The following is a 19,032-nucleotide window of genomic DNA, read 5'->3' on the forward strand; positions in this document are numbered from 1 at the left end:
TCGTGTAATATCTTACTACATTGGGTTTTTGTTTTCTTTGTTTGGGATCTAAAGGATCTAAAGGTTATGCCGTGGTTGCTTCTAAACTGTATGCAGAAAAAATTCTGCAGAAAAACAAATTAAGGGTCAGTAGCACCCAGACAGGAATACTCTCTTTCATTTTAAATCAACAAAATGATTGACACACTCTAATTAACATCTCTTTTGATGGATTAGAATCTGCCTGTCATTTCAGGCATATCAGTTGTGAAAAGATAAAAGTGATAAAACATAATTCTGTCACTGAAATGATCAAACTGACTGAAAAAGGTTGTTAATATCATGGTGCTGGTTTTTGAAAGCTAAAACTGTAGCCTTCATCTGAGAAATAAATGTCAAAAATATGATTTAAGACTCTACATGAACTCTCACTTGTCTGAAATTCTTCTACAACAAGAAAACATACATACGAATATCTGAACTACAGCTCTTGAGCTGCGCACAATTCTCTACCAACTTCCATGCTGGGACTTTTTTTTTTTTTAATATCAGCAGTACCAAGGACTGCTGAGCAATAAACACAAGCTATAAGAGGAAAAAAGTCTGCAGACTGAGGCTGACATCAACAGGACACTCCGAGGACTCAGCAGCCTGTTTCACCCAAACACAATTGCTTCACAAGAACCTTAGTAAACTACTGCCATCTCTGGACCACAACGCTACGTGTGCTACCATCTAAAGCAATTTTCTAGTAATTGTCATGTAACTTTTGAGGTACAATTTAAGAAGATCATTTTTCCAACAACAATACTGGCTTAACTAGTCCTAGAACATCATCACTGTCTTAATCATTCATGCCTTGCTAATTTATTTGCATCAATAAAACTGTCAGGCCAAACAACGAACCAAACAAGAGAAGCGTGCATTCAAAGTAACCCAGTTTAGGTCTATAAAAAGTTACAGAAGCACAACTGGGAGGAAGCTCTCATAAAAACTGTTTTCAAATAGAAGAGCTTATGAATTCATATATTCATTCACCCCACAAGGGTTTTGGTATAGACATCATAAGGGCAGAAAGACTGGCAGTCCCTGATCTATTCAGGCTTCACGACTTCAGCATCTAGACCCAAGGAAGTCTGCACTTCTGCTCTGCAAAACTACACTCGTTTTAACACGAAATCCCTCCACCCGCCACATCCTGCATCTCACCCACTTGTTGTGCCTAGACTAAGACCTATCCTACTAATAGGTTTTTTTCTCCCTGCCTACGTAAGGCTCCCTAAATACCGCGCCTTGCTGTACCAAGTGCCGTACCACCCCCTCCCCGACTGGCAGCGCCGGGGGAGGCCGCACGGGTTTCCAGGCGCTGCCCACAGGCTTCGCGCCGGCCAAGACCCTGGCGCAGGGCCGGGCCAGACCGCAAGTCCCCTTGCCGGCTGCCCGGCGGAGAAGACACCTACCCCGGACACTAAAAGCGACTAGCGAAGCTCTTCAACCGCGTCCCTTGAGAAGAGGGTGGAAAAGTGCCCCCCATCAGCAGCAGGGCGGGTAAGCGGAAGGACGACAGCTCTCTAACTGGGGAAGGGGCGGAGAACAGCGCGGGAAGACCCCGTCCCACCACCGACGGCCCCGCCTGGCGCGGACTGAGCTGCTGTGCGCGGCGACGCCCCGCTGCTGCCAGCCGCCCCCGAGCAGGCAGGAGACCGGCCTGCACCAGGGAGCCTTACAGCAAGGGGCACCGCACTGCACCCCGCCCCGGAGGGGGACAGAGCCCCTCCTCCCCCTACCCGCCGGCTCTTAGCACTCTTCCGCTCTTACCCATCGAAGCGGAGCCGCACGGCGCCCGCCGCCTTCCACGCGAGAAAACCCCGCTCCGCTTCGGAGCGCGGCACCGGCAGCGGATCCTAATTCAAGATGGCGGACACCGCCCCGCCGCGCACCGCACTGGCCGGGGGGCGGGCCCCTCCGTTCCCAGCAGGCTCCGCGCGCGCAGGCACCCGCCCCGGGCACGGAAACGACATTTCCCAGCAGGCAGCGGGCGCGGGCAGGACGTGAGGACCGATGGTCGGCGCGCGGCGGCCGTTGGGCGGCAGTGCGGCGGTGCGGCGGTTTCGTTTCCCGGGGGAGGCGGGAGGCGGTCGGCGGCCGTTGGCGGCGCGATGCTGGTGTGCGACGTCTGCGGGCAGGCGCTGACCTCGGAGGCGGCGGTGCGGCGGCACCTGCGGCGCGCGCACCTGGGCCGCCAGCCCCGCTGTCCGCTCTGCGGCGCCGCCGCGCCGGGCTGTGACGAGCTCCGCCGGCACATCGAGGCGGCCCACCCGGAGCCGGGGCCGCCGGGCGCCCGCCGCCCCGAGCTCGCCGCGGGGCTGCCTGAGTGCCCCTTGTGCGGGGAGGCGGCGGGGCGGGAGCTGGAGGCGCACGTCAGGGCGCGGCACGGGCACTTGCTGGACGCCCCGGGCACAGGTGAGCGGCGGCGGGGGGCGTCGCGCCTGGGCCCCGCGGAGGTTGGGGCTGGCCGTGGCCGCCCGGGCGGGGAGCGGAGAGCCGCCCTGCGGCGCTTTGCCGGGGTGCCAGGGACTGACGGCCCGAGGGTGACTGCGCCGCCTTGGGAGCGCTGCCGCAGTGCCTCTTCCGCTGTGTTTTCATGCCGGCGGATGCAGCTGGAGAGCTCCGAGACGGCTCGTGGCTGCAAACAAGGGGTGGTGAGTGAAGATGGTAGGGGGAGGTCACTTGCAAAGGGACAGCGAGTGAAGACGATGGGGCGTCACTTGAAAAATCTGCTCCAGAGCAGAACTAAAAACACTAATGCAGACGAACCTGCAATGTTTCGCACGCCCGAAATACACCATCAGTATCAATGAAAGCAAATTTTAAAGCTTTTCTGTGATAGGGGAGTGGTTTTTACCTATTTGACGTATGTTTGCTTGCATGGCTTTGCATCTTGAAGTCTCATATTTGACAGGATCCTGTAGAGCACTTGCAGTATTCATTAGGGAAAGGTAGTTTTCTGTTTGATGTAGAGACTTAGGAAAGATCCAGCACCGAAGTATTTGGAAGTACTAAACGTTGGTTTGGAGACCACAAGGATATTCTGGGGGATAAAGCTGGAGTAAGGAAAACATTTATTTGAATACACTTTTTTTTTCTAAAGCATGGTCAGAATTTTATTCTGACTACCTGTCCAAGGTTCCTGGTAGCTATTTCAGAAGCTTAGTGATGGCATCTCTGCTAGTGGGTAATTCTCTTAGAAGACTAGCATTCTTGATATAACAAGCTATGTATACTGACAAGAAAAACAAATAATGATTGGGATGCAGAATGTGGCAGTATAATCAACCGCACTGCATAGCCTGTGATTAAAAATATGTTTTTCTTAAAAAAAAAAAAACAAACAAAAACCAACAAAAAAAACCCCCACCAGATCTTAGCATTGAATAATATCTTACTTCTATGGGTGCAAATAATGCAGAGTTTGAATAAACAACTTACTTGCCTGCATGCCAATTTCTATTTTAAAAATAGTTGCATTAAGGGTGTTTGGGTTTTTTATGTACGTAGTGTGTTTCAGGAAACTATATGTTTGCATTGTTACGCAAAATGTTGCTGCTGAATTTAAGATTATTTTACCATCAAGTTTCCCTCCAGCCAGTCATGAACTTTTAGCTTGGGCAAATGCTTTCCAGAAACAGCTAACATAGCATATTAATTCCTGTATTTTGTGAACCTAGGAAGGTGCAAGTAAAATCTAGGGACTCAAAAGTAGGGCAGTAAAGGTGGAGTCAGGCTATTCTCTGTGGTGCCCAGTGACATGACAAAAGGCAGTAGGCACAAGCTGAAATACAAGAAATGCCATTTAAAGGCAAGAACACTTGTCTACTGTGAGAGTGGTCAAACACTGGAATAAGTTGTCTGGGGAGCTTGTCGAGTGTCTATCGTTAGAGTTATTTGAAAACTAACAGGAAAAGGCCCTGTGTGACTTAACCTGTTTAATTTCACCCTGCTTTGAGGGACTACATGATCTCCAGAAGTCCCTTTGAACCCTACCTATTCTATATGGCACTCTTCAATAGTAATAATACTAAAACTGCAGAAACAATATTTATTTGAGGAGATGCAAGAAGATCAAGAAAGTAAGAATGACAGCACGTTTTACATTATTCTTTCTGCCTGCCAACTGCTGTGTTACCACATGAATATTAAAGCTTTGTAAGCAAGTGTTCTTCTGTTAGCAGGATGGATCTTTTCATGAATGGTTTGATATTTCAGACTAAGAATTTCTTCATACAAATATTATCATAGCAAATTGTGATCTATGAGTTAAATGGGGCAAAACTTGATTAATAGAAAGAAGGAAAATATGTCTTAAAATTGTCAGATGTTTAGATAGACATTCTTAAATGGTTAAGAGAGCAATAGCTGTTTAGAATTTGCTGCTGTTTAGAAATTCACTGGGGAATTTCAATGGCAACACAAAATTCATTACTGTTTATTTATCTTAGACGGTATATCAATTAGGGTGTGATTCTCACAGAAACTAGGAATTGCATTAATCAAGAAACTGCATTTCTTTTTCAGACACAGGAAACGGTGAACAGATATATGAATGTCCAATGTGCAGTCTTACCTGTACAAACATTCAGATTCTTGAAGAACATGTGGATTTACACTTAGAGGAACACAGCTTTTCGAAAGGTACATGAAAGGATACAGGCTCGATAATACTATAAACTTTTACAAGTATTTGCATGTTGCAGTATGGCATCTTAGACAAAATTTAAAATTCAGTATTTCCTTATTTAAAATTCAGTATTTCCTTATTTAAAATTCAGTATTTCCTTATTTAAAATTCAGTATTTCCTTATTTAAAATTCAGTATTTCCTTATTTAAAATTCAGTATTTCCTTATTTAAAATTCAGTATTTCCTTATTTAAAATTCAGTATTTCCTTATTTAAAAAGAGAACTGGACATATACATAATGAGGTTAACATAGTTAATAGCAAGTTGTATCACTTGCCCAAGTGGTCTTCTTAATTACACATGCTAAAAGAAATATTTGTCTATGCATGCTTGTTAAGTAAATGCACTGTATGTTAGCCAAAACTAAAACTTAGAGCAAAAAATGTTTGGAAGACAGCCATATAATATATTTTTTTTTCCTAGCTCTAGAGAAGGTTTACGTACATGGAATTTAGAGTGGCACATTTCAGTGTAATGAGCTGGAAATCTATAGCTTATGAAAACTTCATTTTTTTTCTCAATTCTTTTCTCTAAATGCTTGTGCTGATTCATTAGTCGTGGTGATAAATTAAAGGAATCAAAATTGATTTTATTTGTTAGCATGTCTAATAAAATCCTAGAGATTCCCTATCCAGTTCTCTGGTCCTAAATTTGTTTTTGTCACTTTGTTATGAGACTGCTGGCAGAGATCCTAGAAGCCAATAAGTGTGTGGTATTCAAGAAACAGGGACTTCTTGCTAACAGTGAAGTGAAACATCGTAAACAAAAGGTGTTTTCTTAGTACTAGAGGTACCTGCATTATTTGCCAAGTAATTGTTCCTGTAACTGCATAAACTTTGTCCAAGTCAAGAGTCTGAGTCTTGATAGACTGAATGCAGTCAGTCCTGTTTAGTGTTCATTGCTAATAGCTCAAAATAGTGTGGGATGCATTTCCTAAAGTTAATGGCCAGTTGTGTTTATGTACGTCTGCTTAGAAAAGAATCTTTAAAAATTAAATACATAATCCATCAAAGCATTGTTAATTTCCTGATCATGTCCTCTCTCTTTGGAATGTTATTCCTGAATAGATGGAAACATAAGAGATCTAGAACTGGCTGAACGGCTCCAAACTGAAGAATATAAATGGCAGAGATCAGAAGAAGAGAAGCGAGAGAGGGAAGAATTTAAAAAGCTGCAGGTACAGTAATATTTCTAAATGGTAAAATTTTGAACAGTTGTACCATTAGAAGCTGAGTATCTTGGAACTGTAATGACCTGGAATGGCCATACCAAGTCAGACCTGCGTAGTCAGACAGGCTGCATTGAGGTAGTGGTGCAGGAGTGGGTTGCAGGCAAATGCAAGCTCTCGGCAACACTGATCCTGGCTTGGGTGCTGGGCATGCCTGCCTTGAGCTACTTGGCTTTACTGCTTTCAGTGATGCTGGCTTAGGTTGGGGCTGGGTGCTCCCTGTGCATGCCATACTGCTCTCACCGGTGGCCCTGGCACGCCTGCTGCCTTGTACTGTGCTCCACCCAGCTCTAGTGCTCTGCCTTGCAGTGCAGCCTGGAGCATATTCCGTGGCAGAGGGCCTGAGGCCCTGAGTATCCTGGCTATCCTCCTCCTGGATACCATCACCTGCTCCAGTGACCATTCCCCTGCTAGGTCCTGCTTCCTTGTCCTTCCCACCTGACAGCCCTGATAGCACATTTCCCACTCTTGCTACCTCCTGGCCATTGACTGCGTCTGTGCCGATGGCTGTCTGCCCAAGAGGGAACAGAGAGATGTGCCTGCTCTTCCAGGTGTGGCTTTCCTAGTCCCACATTCCTATTCAGGAGTGAAATTTGGCCTTCAGCTCTAAGATACCATAAATCTCAAGTTTTTATGTCTCACTGTTCATTATTTTTCAAAGTTACTGATTGTGCATGCAGCTTCTCAAAATCACTAAAGATGAATTTAAAAAATGTGATTTAAATCATGCACTTTCCATCCCTAACAGAGACAGTATGGCTTGGATAATTCTGGAGGCTACAAGCAGCAATTCCTAAAGAATATGGAAAGGGAAGTTGATAGAGGAAGGATGCAGCCTTTTGAATATCACAAGAGAAAAGCTGACATGATGGAATGCTTGGCTTTTGGTATAGATGATGGGAAAACAAAGACCTCAGGTAAAAATGCTGAAATTATACAACTAAGACTGTACTTTTCAGACCTAGGTTGTAGTGACCAAAGCTATCTTTAACAAAGGATATAATTGAATGTTTAGTATTGGTTGCATCCTAGTTCTAATCCTTATTTTCTAGGTCTATCTACACCATTTTAGTCCTAAACTAATGAGGAAATTAAGGCTTGGTATATTTCTAATCTTTATTCTAACATGAAGACTTTTTTCTTCTTTTTTGTTTCTATGGAACCTTGTAACCAAGTTGTCTGGTTAAGGGCCCAAATACAATATGTCTCAAAAGATGCAAATGTCTTGTTACGAGTTGATTGTCCTTGAGTGTATGCTTGTTTACTACTTAGTACTCATTGGTTCCTAACCTAGCGTAGCTGTTAAAATTTACAATAGCTTTTTATCTTGTGTTTCAGTTAGTTGTAGTATCATGTAAGCTGGTCCCAGGTAAGCACAACGTTGATCTGATTACAAAGTCCGAGAGAGGACTGGGAAGAGTAGACATCTACTTGATACATCTTCTTTGAAATGTTTTACAATTGGTAAAAAAATAAAGTGCCGATGGATTGCTATGTTCCTTTCAAAAGGCTTCCTTGTCTTTACTTGCCAAGACCACAGTTCAAAGGTCTTTTAGCTTATTGCTAGTGGTTCTAGCTTACAAAATATCCATTTGAGTCTTGACAGGTAAAATAAAATTTCTTCTATAAAATGTATTGAGTGGAAATAATACGTTTAAAGTTTTCATTCTTGGTAATGATTTAGACTTCAGAGAGGAATTCAGAAAATAATCTGTGATGTCTGTGGAATGATTGTCTTCACAATAGCATGGCAATAAAGGGCCTTTGAGAATTTACATTTACAAATTGGAGAGAACATTGCCAAGGATGTTCTTTCATGTAACAAAGGAGTATTTGGAATATCTTGGAAGTGGATTTTTTTTTAAAAGTATTTAAGTAATTCTCAAATTCTGTGCCATTCCTTTTCTTGTCTTAGTTTCACCAGGAAAAATAATTGGGGGGGAATAAAAGGATTACATGGAATACTTATGCATAATATGTTTTTAAGGGGATGTTGTACTGGAGGTGGCGGTGGCATAAGAATGCTTTATTGGTGACATTAGTTTTCCTGTTTCATTGTAATAGTTCCTGTGCATATCACAGTTTATAATGTAGTCCAAGCTATTTAATTAAAAATATTCATTGTGTAATGGCTGTGAAAAAATAGCTTGAATTTTGAAAGCTTCATAGTACATAAATTCATCAAAGCAAAGACCATCGAAGTGAAATAGGTGCCATGTCTGCTGGTTTTGTGATTTGGGTTCTAGATGTAACGTAGGATCACTTAGGAGTTTTAAAATAAATTGTCTTAACCTGTATCTGTTCCAAGCTGGGGAAAGAATCTTTTTCTGGCAAATTTTGTAGTTCATTTTACAGATAAACTTTATATTTGGTCTTCTTTCAGGAGTCATTGAAGCATTGTGCAAGTACTATCAGAATGAAAACAAAGATGTAAGGCATGTATGGCTTTCCACAGGAGTAGATCACTTCCACTCATCTTTGGGCGACAGAGGCTGGGGTTGCGGTTACAGGAATTTCCAAATGCTCCTTTCCTCACTGTTGCAAAACAGCTTGTATAGTGACTGCTTGAGAGGTATTAAACAAAATCCTGCCTATTTGTTTCACATACCTCGGATGACAACCTACTAATTGATGTTTTGCGTTTTCATTTACACAGCAAGGCTTACTAGGTCAATGATACCTATTAAATGCTTGTTATACCGCTGGAACTTACTGTGGTAAGAATCAGAGAGGTGAATACTGGCAAGGTGTGATGTGGTTAAAGTTTTAGCTTTGGGTTTTTTGGTGCATCTTTGTAACATCAACTGCCTCTTCTAAAAGAAGCTGAATATGTTATTAATTAATAGACTATTTCAGTAACTGTAACCACAATTCAAAAGCTTTTCTGTTCCAGATACTACAATAATTCCTAGTATACCAAAGATTCAGTCCATGATTGAAGATGCGTGGAGAGAAGGCTTTGATCCTCATGGGGCATCTCACTTCAACAAGAGATTACATGGTTCCAAAGCATGGATAGGAGCATGTGAAATTTATTCACTGTTAACCAGCCTCAGGATAAAGTAAATATTGCTTTTTTGTTGTTGTTATTTTTAAGTGCTGTACCTTTAAAGGTCAGAATTGCCAACTGCGTGATGACAAAGCCACCTTAGTGGCTTTAAATTTAACCAACCTATAAACAGATCTGATTTAGCATAGCATAAAGCTGTGTACCTACTTATGCAGGTACATAAACTGAATAACTACTTAGATCATTGAGACTTAGTGAAAAATTATGCCACATATGCATAAAATCAAACACTGGTTAAAAAGTTTCTTCTCAAGAAGAATGAATTTCAGCTATTCATGTGCATAATTTTGAATGCTGTTAATTGGATTCTCTAATGTATGTGTATCACATACCAAAAAAATCAAACATTTTAATTTTTACAGGCTTCACAAGTTGTTAGACTGAACAGAGTAGAGTGTTTCTTTGTTATAGAATAAATCTTCCGGTTTTGAACAGTATATTTTGCATTGCTTTGTAATTATGTGTCCCCTACTCCTGTATTAAAAAAAAAAGTGCTGTGTTTACAAAACATTCTTGGTGCAGGTGGAGGGGACTGAGTGGTGAAAAAACTGTCTTAAACAACCTGCTTGAAATTTTATTGTTGCTTTCATTCTAAATATTCTGTAGGTGTCAAATCGTTGACTTTCACAAACCAACTGGCCCTATGGGTACACACCCTCGTTTATTCGAGTGGGTTTTGCGTTACTATTCTACAGGTGATGAAGGTGGTGCAAAGGTAGTCTGTACTTCCAAACCACCTATCTACTTGCAACATCAAGGTCAGTATCACAATATGCTGGTTTCTTACTGTTCTCTATCTTTCTTTATATGTGCTGCAATTCGGAGCAGCATTTTGCATTCCTTCTTTATTTAATTGAAGGCACGGCTGTATTCCCTGTTACAATTTTATTTAGTAAGAGCAACATTAAAGTTTGTATTTTTATTGGATGGAAGATCTGGATGTGATTGGGATCTCAACTTTTTGACATCTGCTCTTTACTTAATACTACCTTATTAAATTTCAAGTAATGTCTTCCTTGATCTAAAAATAAGTAGTATGCTACGAGGAAGCAAATGGGATTTATGTGTTTTTAAAATACTGAAACTCTATTTTGAAATTAGGTCATAGTCGTACTGTTGTTGGAATAGAAGAGAAGAAGAATAAAACCTTATGTTTGCTACTGTTTGACCCGGGATGTCCTTCCCAAGAAATGCAGAAACTGCTAAAACAAAACAGTGATGGTACTGGTCTCAAGCTACTTCGGAAATTTGTGGGTAGCTTAAAAGAAAAGCAATACCAGATAGTGGCTGTAGATGGTGTACTCTCATTGGAAGAGAAAGCTGTAAGTGTTTTGGAAAATAGTTTCTGTCTAAGAAAATTTAAGAGAATCTGCATCTCTTCTTTAATACTCAAATGCATATGCATATATGGTTGCATGGTGAATTTTTTTCATCTCTTCACTTTCCTCGTTCTTCTCTGCTACTTTCTGCTTATTCTCTGTGAATTGAGTAATCACAGGATATCAAAACCAAAGAAATTTTGCATGTAAATGCATGTCACCTTGATGTCACTGACAACTTTTAAGTCTTTTATGAAACTTGCAGCTGTTTGCAAATGTAAATTAGGCTTTTTTTCTTTTCATTTTCTTACAATATTTTCTCCTAAATAACTTATTGCGGTCATATAAGTTACTTAAAAAGCGTTCATAGCCCAGAATTATGTTCAGGGGTTTTGATTGCAACTTTGTAAAGCTATGTGGTGTCTATCAGCCTTTGATAGTTGAAGAACAAGGCACACAAATACTGAGGCCTAATCATCCAATGTCTCCTCAGCTTGCACACTAGAACTAGTGCATTCTGCTTTCTGAAAGTACTTAGAACTCCATATATTCAAAACATAGCTCTGAGCAACTTGTATGGTTGAGCTGTTGGCATTTTTATAAGTCCTATCAACATTTTTCAATTTAGTATTGTAACTTTTTAAGGCCTTAGAAGTTTTCAGCTGAATGTCAGATGTAATTTTTGTTTCTTAAGCTTTCTCTTTCCTACACTAACAAATTGATTCTGAGGAACCATGTTCTGATTCTGCAGTCTCTTATCAGCACCGTTCAGCATGTTCAAGCTTCAGGACAGACTTTTATTTAAACTATGAAATAACTGGTGACTGTATTTAACAGCTGTATATTGAAATGGGGTGTTGTCTTAAGTGTTTTCTGGCCCTGAACATGTCCGAAATAGCAGTGAAAGACAGCCAGCCTCTCTTCCTTCTGCTGGCAAAAGCTTTACAATTCAGGACACAGTAAAAGGAAGAGTGTTGTATGGGATTTGTGTGGGGTGTTTTGTTTGGTTTTGGGTTTTTTTTTTCCCCTCTTTTCAAAGATTTGATTTATATTTACAAATATCAATTATTTAGAATTTTGTCTTAAAAGCTCCCATTTAATTAAGATTAAATATAACCTCTTATACTTATTCAGCTTACTAAACTACTAATTTGGAAAATGCTCTTTAAAGTGGTATTTTTTGTTCATTAAACTATTCTCTTTCCCCTCTCCCCACCTTTTTTAGGCTCGCTGCCATGCTTCTCAGGTCTTAACATCAGAGAAGATTCCTTAAAGCATGCCTTTATTACCTCTTTTGGAATCTGCTGGATGCAAAACATTAAACTTCTGGACTATGACCCTAACTCAATGATTTCTAGACTTTAAACTATGTCTCCATAAATGTTTGGGGGCTCTGGAGAAGCACAACACTAGAGTAAACCTGTAGTTTTGATCTTCAGTCAAAACTCTGCCCTCCTGATGAATCTGTAACTCTGAAGTATTACAGTTCTTTTCTTACTAGAAAATATGCTATTTTCTTAGTTGCTTAAACTACAAAGCAACACCTACCATCCCGTAGCAGACTATGCACCATAGTTAACTGTCGTTAAGCAGTGGATAGAGATACTATGGAACTACTTTATTGGAGTGCCTCCGTAAATATATCTATGCTGGCTCTGTGGCCAGTGCTCTGTTTCTTACCAAATTTGATCAACAAACATCCATTATGCCTCAGCAAATTCTCCTGCAACTGTTTGCAAAGTACAGAGACAGTTCAGTGAATTCACATGATGCAGCCTGTTCCACCAGCGATTAGTTTACTACTGAACTTCTTTTCAGTTAGCTGGCTTCTCTAGATGTATTGCTTGTAAACATGAACATGTGTGCTCGTGACGTAGATCAGTGTTAGGATTGGCTGTGAGGTCTAAGATAGTGGTGTCCAAAGAGGGGTGTGTGTGCTTTAGGGGTTGTGCAACGCAATCCCTTGGGGTATAGGAAGAAGTTTCTTTTGTACTGTGAATAACTAAAATAAAAAAAATATTTTTAAGAGTTTTTCCTCTTTATTTCATCCTTTTTTTAATTTCTATTTTTGTGTACATTTTATAATGTATATCCCCTAGGTCTTGGAGGCATCTCAAAAGGACATTTGAACTGACTGTTGACTAGGGGCTCTATTGTGCAGGGTTAGTGCCTTTTAAGATGCTGGAGCTATCTCTTGAGACAAGTATCTTGGATGTTTGAGGCACCTTGCTATATCTACAGCGTGCTGCTCTGGCTGAATGTAAGAGTCATGCCTCTCCAGCAGGGCAGCTGGGAGGGGTGGTGGACTGTGTTGCAAATAGCACTAGATGCCTTTGTTTAAGCAACTGAATTGTGCCATGACATCCGTTTACTGTAACTACAGCTTAGATACTTCCCTTTCATTTAAACTCTGTTACATGTTGACATCTAGATGTAGTTGTAGGAGTTTTACCATTAACCTGTTTCTCTCATGTTTACTATGCTCTGGCGATAAGAACTAGTAATTTTTGGAAGTAGTGAAACGTGAACATGTAAAGATATTACAACGCATAAATCAATAGTTTTTTTTGAAACAGGCATGAAAGTAAAAAATTTTAATTAAGAAAATGCTTTAGTTTCAGTAGTTATGTAGAAATAGCCTATAACCTGCAAAAGGACTAAATATTTAGGACACTGGAGGGGCTGAGAGTAGGGACAGAGTTCCTGGAAATGGGGGGACCGTCAGCTCCCACATTGGCCCTGGTCTGTGTGGCCCATGTTCTTACACCATGTGGAGTTTTGCAGCCATGTGATCATTTAACCTCTCACATACAGATACACCACTCTCTTCTGCGCTGTTCCCTCACCTCCCCTGTGATGAGGGCTGACTCTGTTCCCAGTTAAGGCTCTACTAATTCCAGACCAAGCATGTTCTTTACCAGTGTGACACTGTGCCCAAATGTGTAAGCCTAAGAAGCAGGAATGGCAGCTCAGCCCCAGCACATCACTTATGTATTCAAACTGCCCTTGGGACTAAGCTGGTGTTTCAGTGAAATGCTGTAATGTGCCAAATGTCTGTACTGGCTTGTACGTTCTGTTTGATTCCTGTGTAATAGCTGTGGGACAGCTAGCAGAAGAGTGGGAGTCTGACTTGATCTAGCTGAAGATGCTTCTGCAAGGGCTCTTGCAACAGTGATTCCTGGCACCACCTGGACAGCGACCAACCATTCGAGATACTTGATTCCTTGTGTAAGCATGACCTTATGCCAAGATCCCAATAAATTTTGTTGTGTTTGGGTTTTGGTTTTGTTTGTTGTGGGGTTTTTTGTTTTTTTTTTTTTTTTTAACAAGCACTCTGGGAGTGTCAGAGCAATACATGCCTAATTACAGATTTATTAAGGTCACGTTCCTGGTGTCTCACTTGTCTTAGCTTGACTCTAGGAATGCCCTGTAAAGGTCTGACCAACCAAGGTAATAATGGTATAACAAACAATAGCCTTTTCAGGGAATTGCAGCTGGGACAGGGTAACAGGGTAACTTTCAAACACCAGCTAGGCATCACTGGAAAGAAAGCAGTGGGGTAACAAAATGTTAAAATAACCCCAATGAGACCCAGGACTTACAGCCTGCATTGCTACCAGAAGTTTGCCCTGAGAGAGAGAGTGAGTGCATTTGGGCTCAATGGTAACTAAAATAACTGCTTGAGGGATGTTGCCTCTTAGCGTCAGGCTGCCCTGGGGTCACAGAAGCTGAACTTTTCATCTTCTTTGCAAATAGTTGCCTCAGAGAAACGACGAGATCCTGTTTGGATCTATTTGCAAGACCTTGAATTTTGGGTTAACCACCAGGGTGAAGAAACTGGCGGTGTGTTCCTGAAATTCCAAGAAGGACTTTGATCCACTTTTCTCTTCCGAGGCAGCAGGGCAACGGAAAGAGTAGTACACTTTTGTAATCAGAAGTAAATCACAGAGACTTGTCATTGCTGGCAGTCTGAGCCGCTCATGTTCAGCTGCAAACTGTATTTTCTGAAAAAAGCAGTGAAGGAGTGTCTGCGAACCTACACAAGACGGGGCACAAACTGATAACTAAAGGCCTCCTGAGTCTGCTATACATCGAGTGCTGAAGCAGTTTATTCTTTACATGGAGTAAACTAGCTCTGAGAAAAGCTTCAGGGGATTATTGTGAAAATTGCCACTTGGGTTTGTCAGAAGCTGTAATTGTTTTACCATTATTTTGAAAATGTGTACATTTCTCCTTGGGAACAGTGTCAAAACTGCCTGTCAAAATTTTGGGGGCAAAATGTTTCATGCTTTTTTGTCTATTTATGTTCGATTTATCTTATATATGACATGTCCAAATACTTTTTTTGTGTACTATAATATTAAGAACTTAATAGAGACTTTAATGTGAACATTATTTTGAAGCAAAAAACCAAGTAATCTAATTCTAGTATGCTAGTAAAATTCTAGTAATTCTACTATTTAATTCTGATTCACATTGCTTTATAGATAGGCATTTTTAGATTAAATGTTCCTAATCGAAATTTCCAGTGACCCTTAGATTTTTCTCCCAGAAACAATTTTAACATGTTCTAATTATTCTCTTGGGCTATATGGCAGTGAATTTCATTGCACCCTCCAGCCCTGAAAGTGATGCTTTCCTCTGAGCCGACAAGAGCTTACCTGTATGGGGTGTTTTCTAGTGTATCATTTCAGTGCTTTCTCTCCTTTCTACAGGTGGCATGGGGACATCCCAGGGAGTCGTGCAGGAGGCACCGGTAGACTGGAGAAAAGTTTTAATTCCATGTCATGGTTATTTCATAATAGTTTTCGTATGCAGAGAATGTTCAGACAACACTGCATGGATTACACTGCGTTCTCCATGCAAGCACAGCAAATAGAGGATGTTTATGTTTTTTTAATGGCAGTCAGATTCTAGAGACGAAGAGTTTAGAGAAGGGTTTTACTATGAGGAACCACTGCCATTTGAGCCCTAATTATAAAACTGGTATTCTTCATACCATATGTATTGGTAAGCAGCAAGTGCTGAGAGGGCTTATGTTCCAGTTGGGAAGCATTTATTTCCTAAAAGCTGTCAGGTGTCATACATCAGAGTTTTGTTACTCTGTAGTGTCAGCACAAAGTCAGCATTCGTCTCTGCCTATTCTAGCATCTTGGGTGATAAATTCATCGTCATGGAGAATTTGTGTCTGTTTCTAAATCACATCTAATTAATGTTTTGAGGTAATATATCTTCCCTGAATTTAAAAAAAAAAAAAAAAGTTTTATTGCAGACTATCTGCGTCTATAGAAAATTTAAGGATAGGTTAGTCTTTTTTATTCATTCCTTCAAAAGCATAATCAGGTTAGAGAAATCTGGAGGATTTCCTGAAGAGAGAAAAGATAAGAGTTAATCCACTGTCACTTAAGCAAAGCAGATATTATTGTGTAAAATAGTAAGTTTCTCCTAGATAAATAGGAGAGGAAATATCATAAAGCTCTTGCTTGAGGAAGGAATAAAATATTGGTATGCAACTACTCCTTCATCAAGTTTCCTGCTTTTCATGCAGCACATCCATTACTGACAATGAATCCTGGAAATGTGATATTTTACTTATTAAAATACTTTTAAAGTTGAATAAATAACCTCTTTATATACTTCAGTAAAAAATCCAAGAGTAAAAAAACAAATTTAAAACCTCCTTTAAGATTAACTATTTCTCAATTCCGTCTGTCTAATCTTTATCTCCAGAACTCTTCCCTCTGACCTTTCTCTTCCTTTCCCTCTCCCCATCTTCTTCAAATAAAAGCAATGTTATATGGGTGAGGTTCATGGCAGCGGTCCCCTGTTACTGTCCTATCTGGCTTATGAAACTCACATACCACGAGTTCACAGTAGTTCATGCATTAATAAATTTTTTCTGCTTCTTTTTTGTCCTCTACTTGTTATGGCAATCTCATTGTTAGATCAGGGTAAAGGTTAGTGTATGCACAGGAATGACTCTTTTCCTTTTGTATGAAGTATTGAGCAATAAGTAGCAATAAGCTACTTTTACAACCAGATGTGCCAAAAGCACACAGGCAGCTGAGATGCACTTAAGGTGTTGATAGTGCTACAACGAAAATGATTGCCTCAGATCAAAAGAGGTTATTGAAATGATGTAGGAAAACTAGTCAAATCTGCACAAAGCTTCAAAACAGAAGTTGTAACCTACACATAGGTTTCGTCATGAAACCTAGGTAAGACTGATCCTGCTTGTCTTGACTCTGGTCCCTTTTTTTCTTCCTGTAATTTTCAGATACTGCCTGGAATTTCCAAGAAAAAAATAAAGGCTAGTCAGTTTGACAGCATGCTGTGTGTTCTGTTAAAAAAACTTTCTCCGTATGTCTATGCATCAGCATTCTTTTAGTTTATTTCTTTACGTGCTTTTGCTCTGATCACAGGAGCGGGGTGACTGACACCATGGCTTTTTCTCCATTTCACATCTCCATCTGAATGCTCATTCCTCTCTCTTGAGATCACAACAGTATCTTGTATGTTGTTGGTTTCACCTGTGGCCAGCATAGTTGGGTGTATGCATTTGTTTTGCCTGTGGTATGATAGAAGGAAGAATGTCCCAAAGTTTACATTGTTTTATTAACATTTACTATTGACATTTCATTTATCAATTCATTATAAAAAACATTATGAATTTATACTGAAGTAATGCCTAAAAGCCCAAATACCTAGGCAAGGTCTAGAATGCTAACAAATGCACACACAGAGGATTAATACATTTACAATCTAAAAGTAAGACAACGGACAACAGGCGGACATAGCCATGTCCCAGAGAAAAAGGAAGTAAGGAGACAGAATTAGTCAGTGTGATAAACAATGATCACAGCAATGACTGTCCATCTGCTGGCAAGTGGTTTACAGATATCACCACATAGGGTCATCTGAAGAAGGGATTTAAAGAAGAAAAATGATCTTGTTTTGTAGGTATTTTGAAGGAATTTGTCTTAGGCTTGATGAAGAATATCATGACAGAGTGATAGAAGATCACTTAAAGGTCCTCAAAGCTGAACGAGAGAAAAGAGGTAGGAGGAAACAAACTGTCTAAATCTTGAAAATGCAGGCAAACTTCCTTCTTCCTTCTGCTGAAAAAGTCAGACTTGAACAGGCAAAGGGTATTTCCTTCACAAGTTTAGGGGAGAAGCAGCTAAATATATTGATCGTGTTCTATCAGACCCATAGAAGACATTTGTATAAACTGATATGTACATTAATTGATGCCTCTACATTGACGGACTCTTTGGAACTTGTTCCTCCCTGCTCTTTTTTAGTGGTGACTGTTACTTATAAGAACAAAAATTGGAAGGTCACAGTTTCAGACGACTAACAAACAATCAGTTTTGGAGCTTCTTTTACAAGAAGTAACCAGAAAACACAGAGCGTCTATTTGTTGTGCCTTACTCTCAGTGCCTATTTATCCTCATTCTTTTTCATCAAACGTGCATGAGGAGCTTCATTTGCTAATTTCTTGTTTGAATTTTGTCAAAGGCAAAGATTGAAGACAACTCTTTCGGACCCTGTTAGTATAATAGAATGTCTAACGTATGATACAATACATGGACAAAAGCTCTTATCCTTTCTATTGACTGTATGGAGTCACAGGGAGACTGAGATAGACTGTCACATGGCTTCCATCCAACCACACACAACCTCTTGTAGCCCAGTAAAAACACATGGGAAATAATTGTACAAACTGTCAGGATAGCTGATTAGCGTAGTTTGCCATCTCATTTTGCTAACAGTGGCGGGAAGCTCTCAGTTTGACCATTTAAAGGGCTGGTATGCACACAAGGGTGAATCTGGCATTCTCTTCCCAGGAAAAGAACAAGGTAAGAACAGTCGCAGTGCTTATATGAAAGGTGAACAGCAATAAGCACTCAAAGAACAATGAATATTTTTTAAAAAGAACTTTTCTGAGATGCTTTCTTGTAAAGCCCAACACTAAAGGTAAAAGAACCTGCTTCTTCAAATTAAAGAACCCTGTGATTAAAATGTGGACATTTGTAGCTGGCTTCCCCCATGCCACTCCTGAAGGAGTATATTCCCTTGGCAGAGGGTAATCCCTCTGGACTCCCTGAGGCACTGGAAAAATATTGTTAGTCCTAGCCGGGTTCATATCACAGCTAAAAGCAGAAACAGCCACAACACTGCCAGAAGCCTTCCCATCGGCTCGCTTAGGCCAATGCAGTCCTATGCAATAGCATAGCCAGATGCATAGACTTCTTCATCGCTTACCTGTGTTCAGAATACACTTTTAAACTTTTGTTTTGCTGGTAATTGCAGCTGTGGCGAATCTTTTGCTGATATGTAGGACCTCTAAGTATATTACTAGCTTGTTTAAATGAGACTGCTGCTGATAGGAGCACTTTGATATGGAACTGGGACGAAGTGACCTGAAACTAGGATGATTTCATTGTCTTGCCAGATATAACTATTCTGATAAGGCCTAATATCCGTCTGTAGATGGTAAAAGGAGTTACTCTGTAGGCTGAATAGCACACTGCAGCAGCCCCTTCACGGAAAGAGGAAAGACCGTTCATCGAGGTCCCATCTCTCCCATGATGAAGAACAGCACCTGTGAGGCGGACCAAGCTGCTCGCAGCTTGTTGTGATTTGCTCTACTTGTATACACTACGTCTTGCTAGCAAAGGTTCCTAGTGCCTG

At 40.6% G+C, this 19,032-nt stretch overlaps 1 protein-coding gene across 1 annotated transcript; it reads left to right on the plus strand.

Annotated features, from left to right (window-relative positions):
- The first annotated feature begins 4,578 nt into the window (after positions 1 to 4,578).
- On the plus strand, positions 4,579 to 12,314 carry ZUP1 (zinc finger containing ubiquitin peptidase 1). The gene is made up of 8 exons (XM_059834522.1): positions 4,579 to 4,671; positions 5,786 to 5,895; positions 6,695 to 6,863; positions 8,330 to 8,522; positions 8,847 to 9,008; positions 9,623 to 9,774; positions 10,118 to 10,338; positions 11,561 to 12,314. Exons 1-8 carry the CDS (start codon positions 4,590 to 4,592, stop codon positions 11,606 to 11,608), a joined length of 1,137 nt encoding a protein of 378 aa, XP_059690505.1. The 5' UTR covers positions 4,579 to 4,589; the 3' UTR covers positions 11,609 to 12,314.
- Positions 12,315 to 19,032: the final 6,718 nt, after the last annotated feature.

This window comes from Gavia stellata, chromosome 2 (assembly GCF_030936135.1).
Source record: "Gavia stellata isolate bGavSte3 chromosome 2, bGavSte3.hap2, whole genome shotgun sequence".
NCBI lineage: Eukaryota > Metazoa > Chordata > Aves > Gaviiformes > Gaviidae > Gavia > Gavia stellata.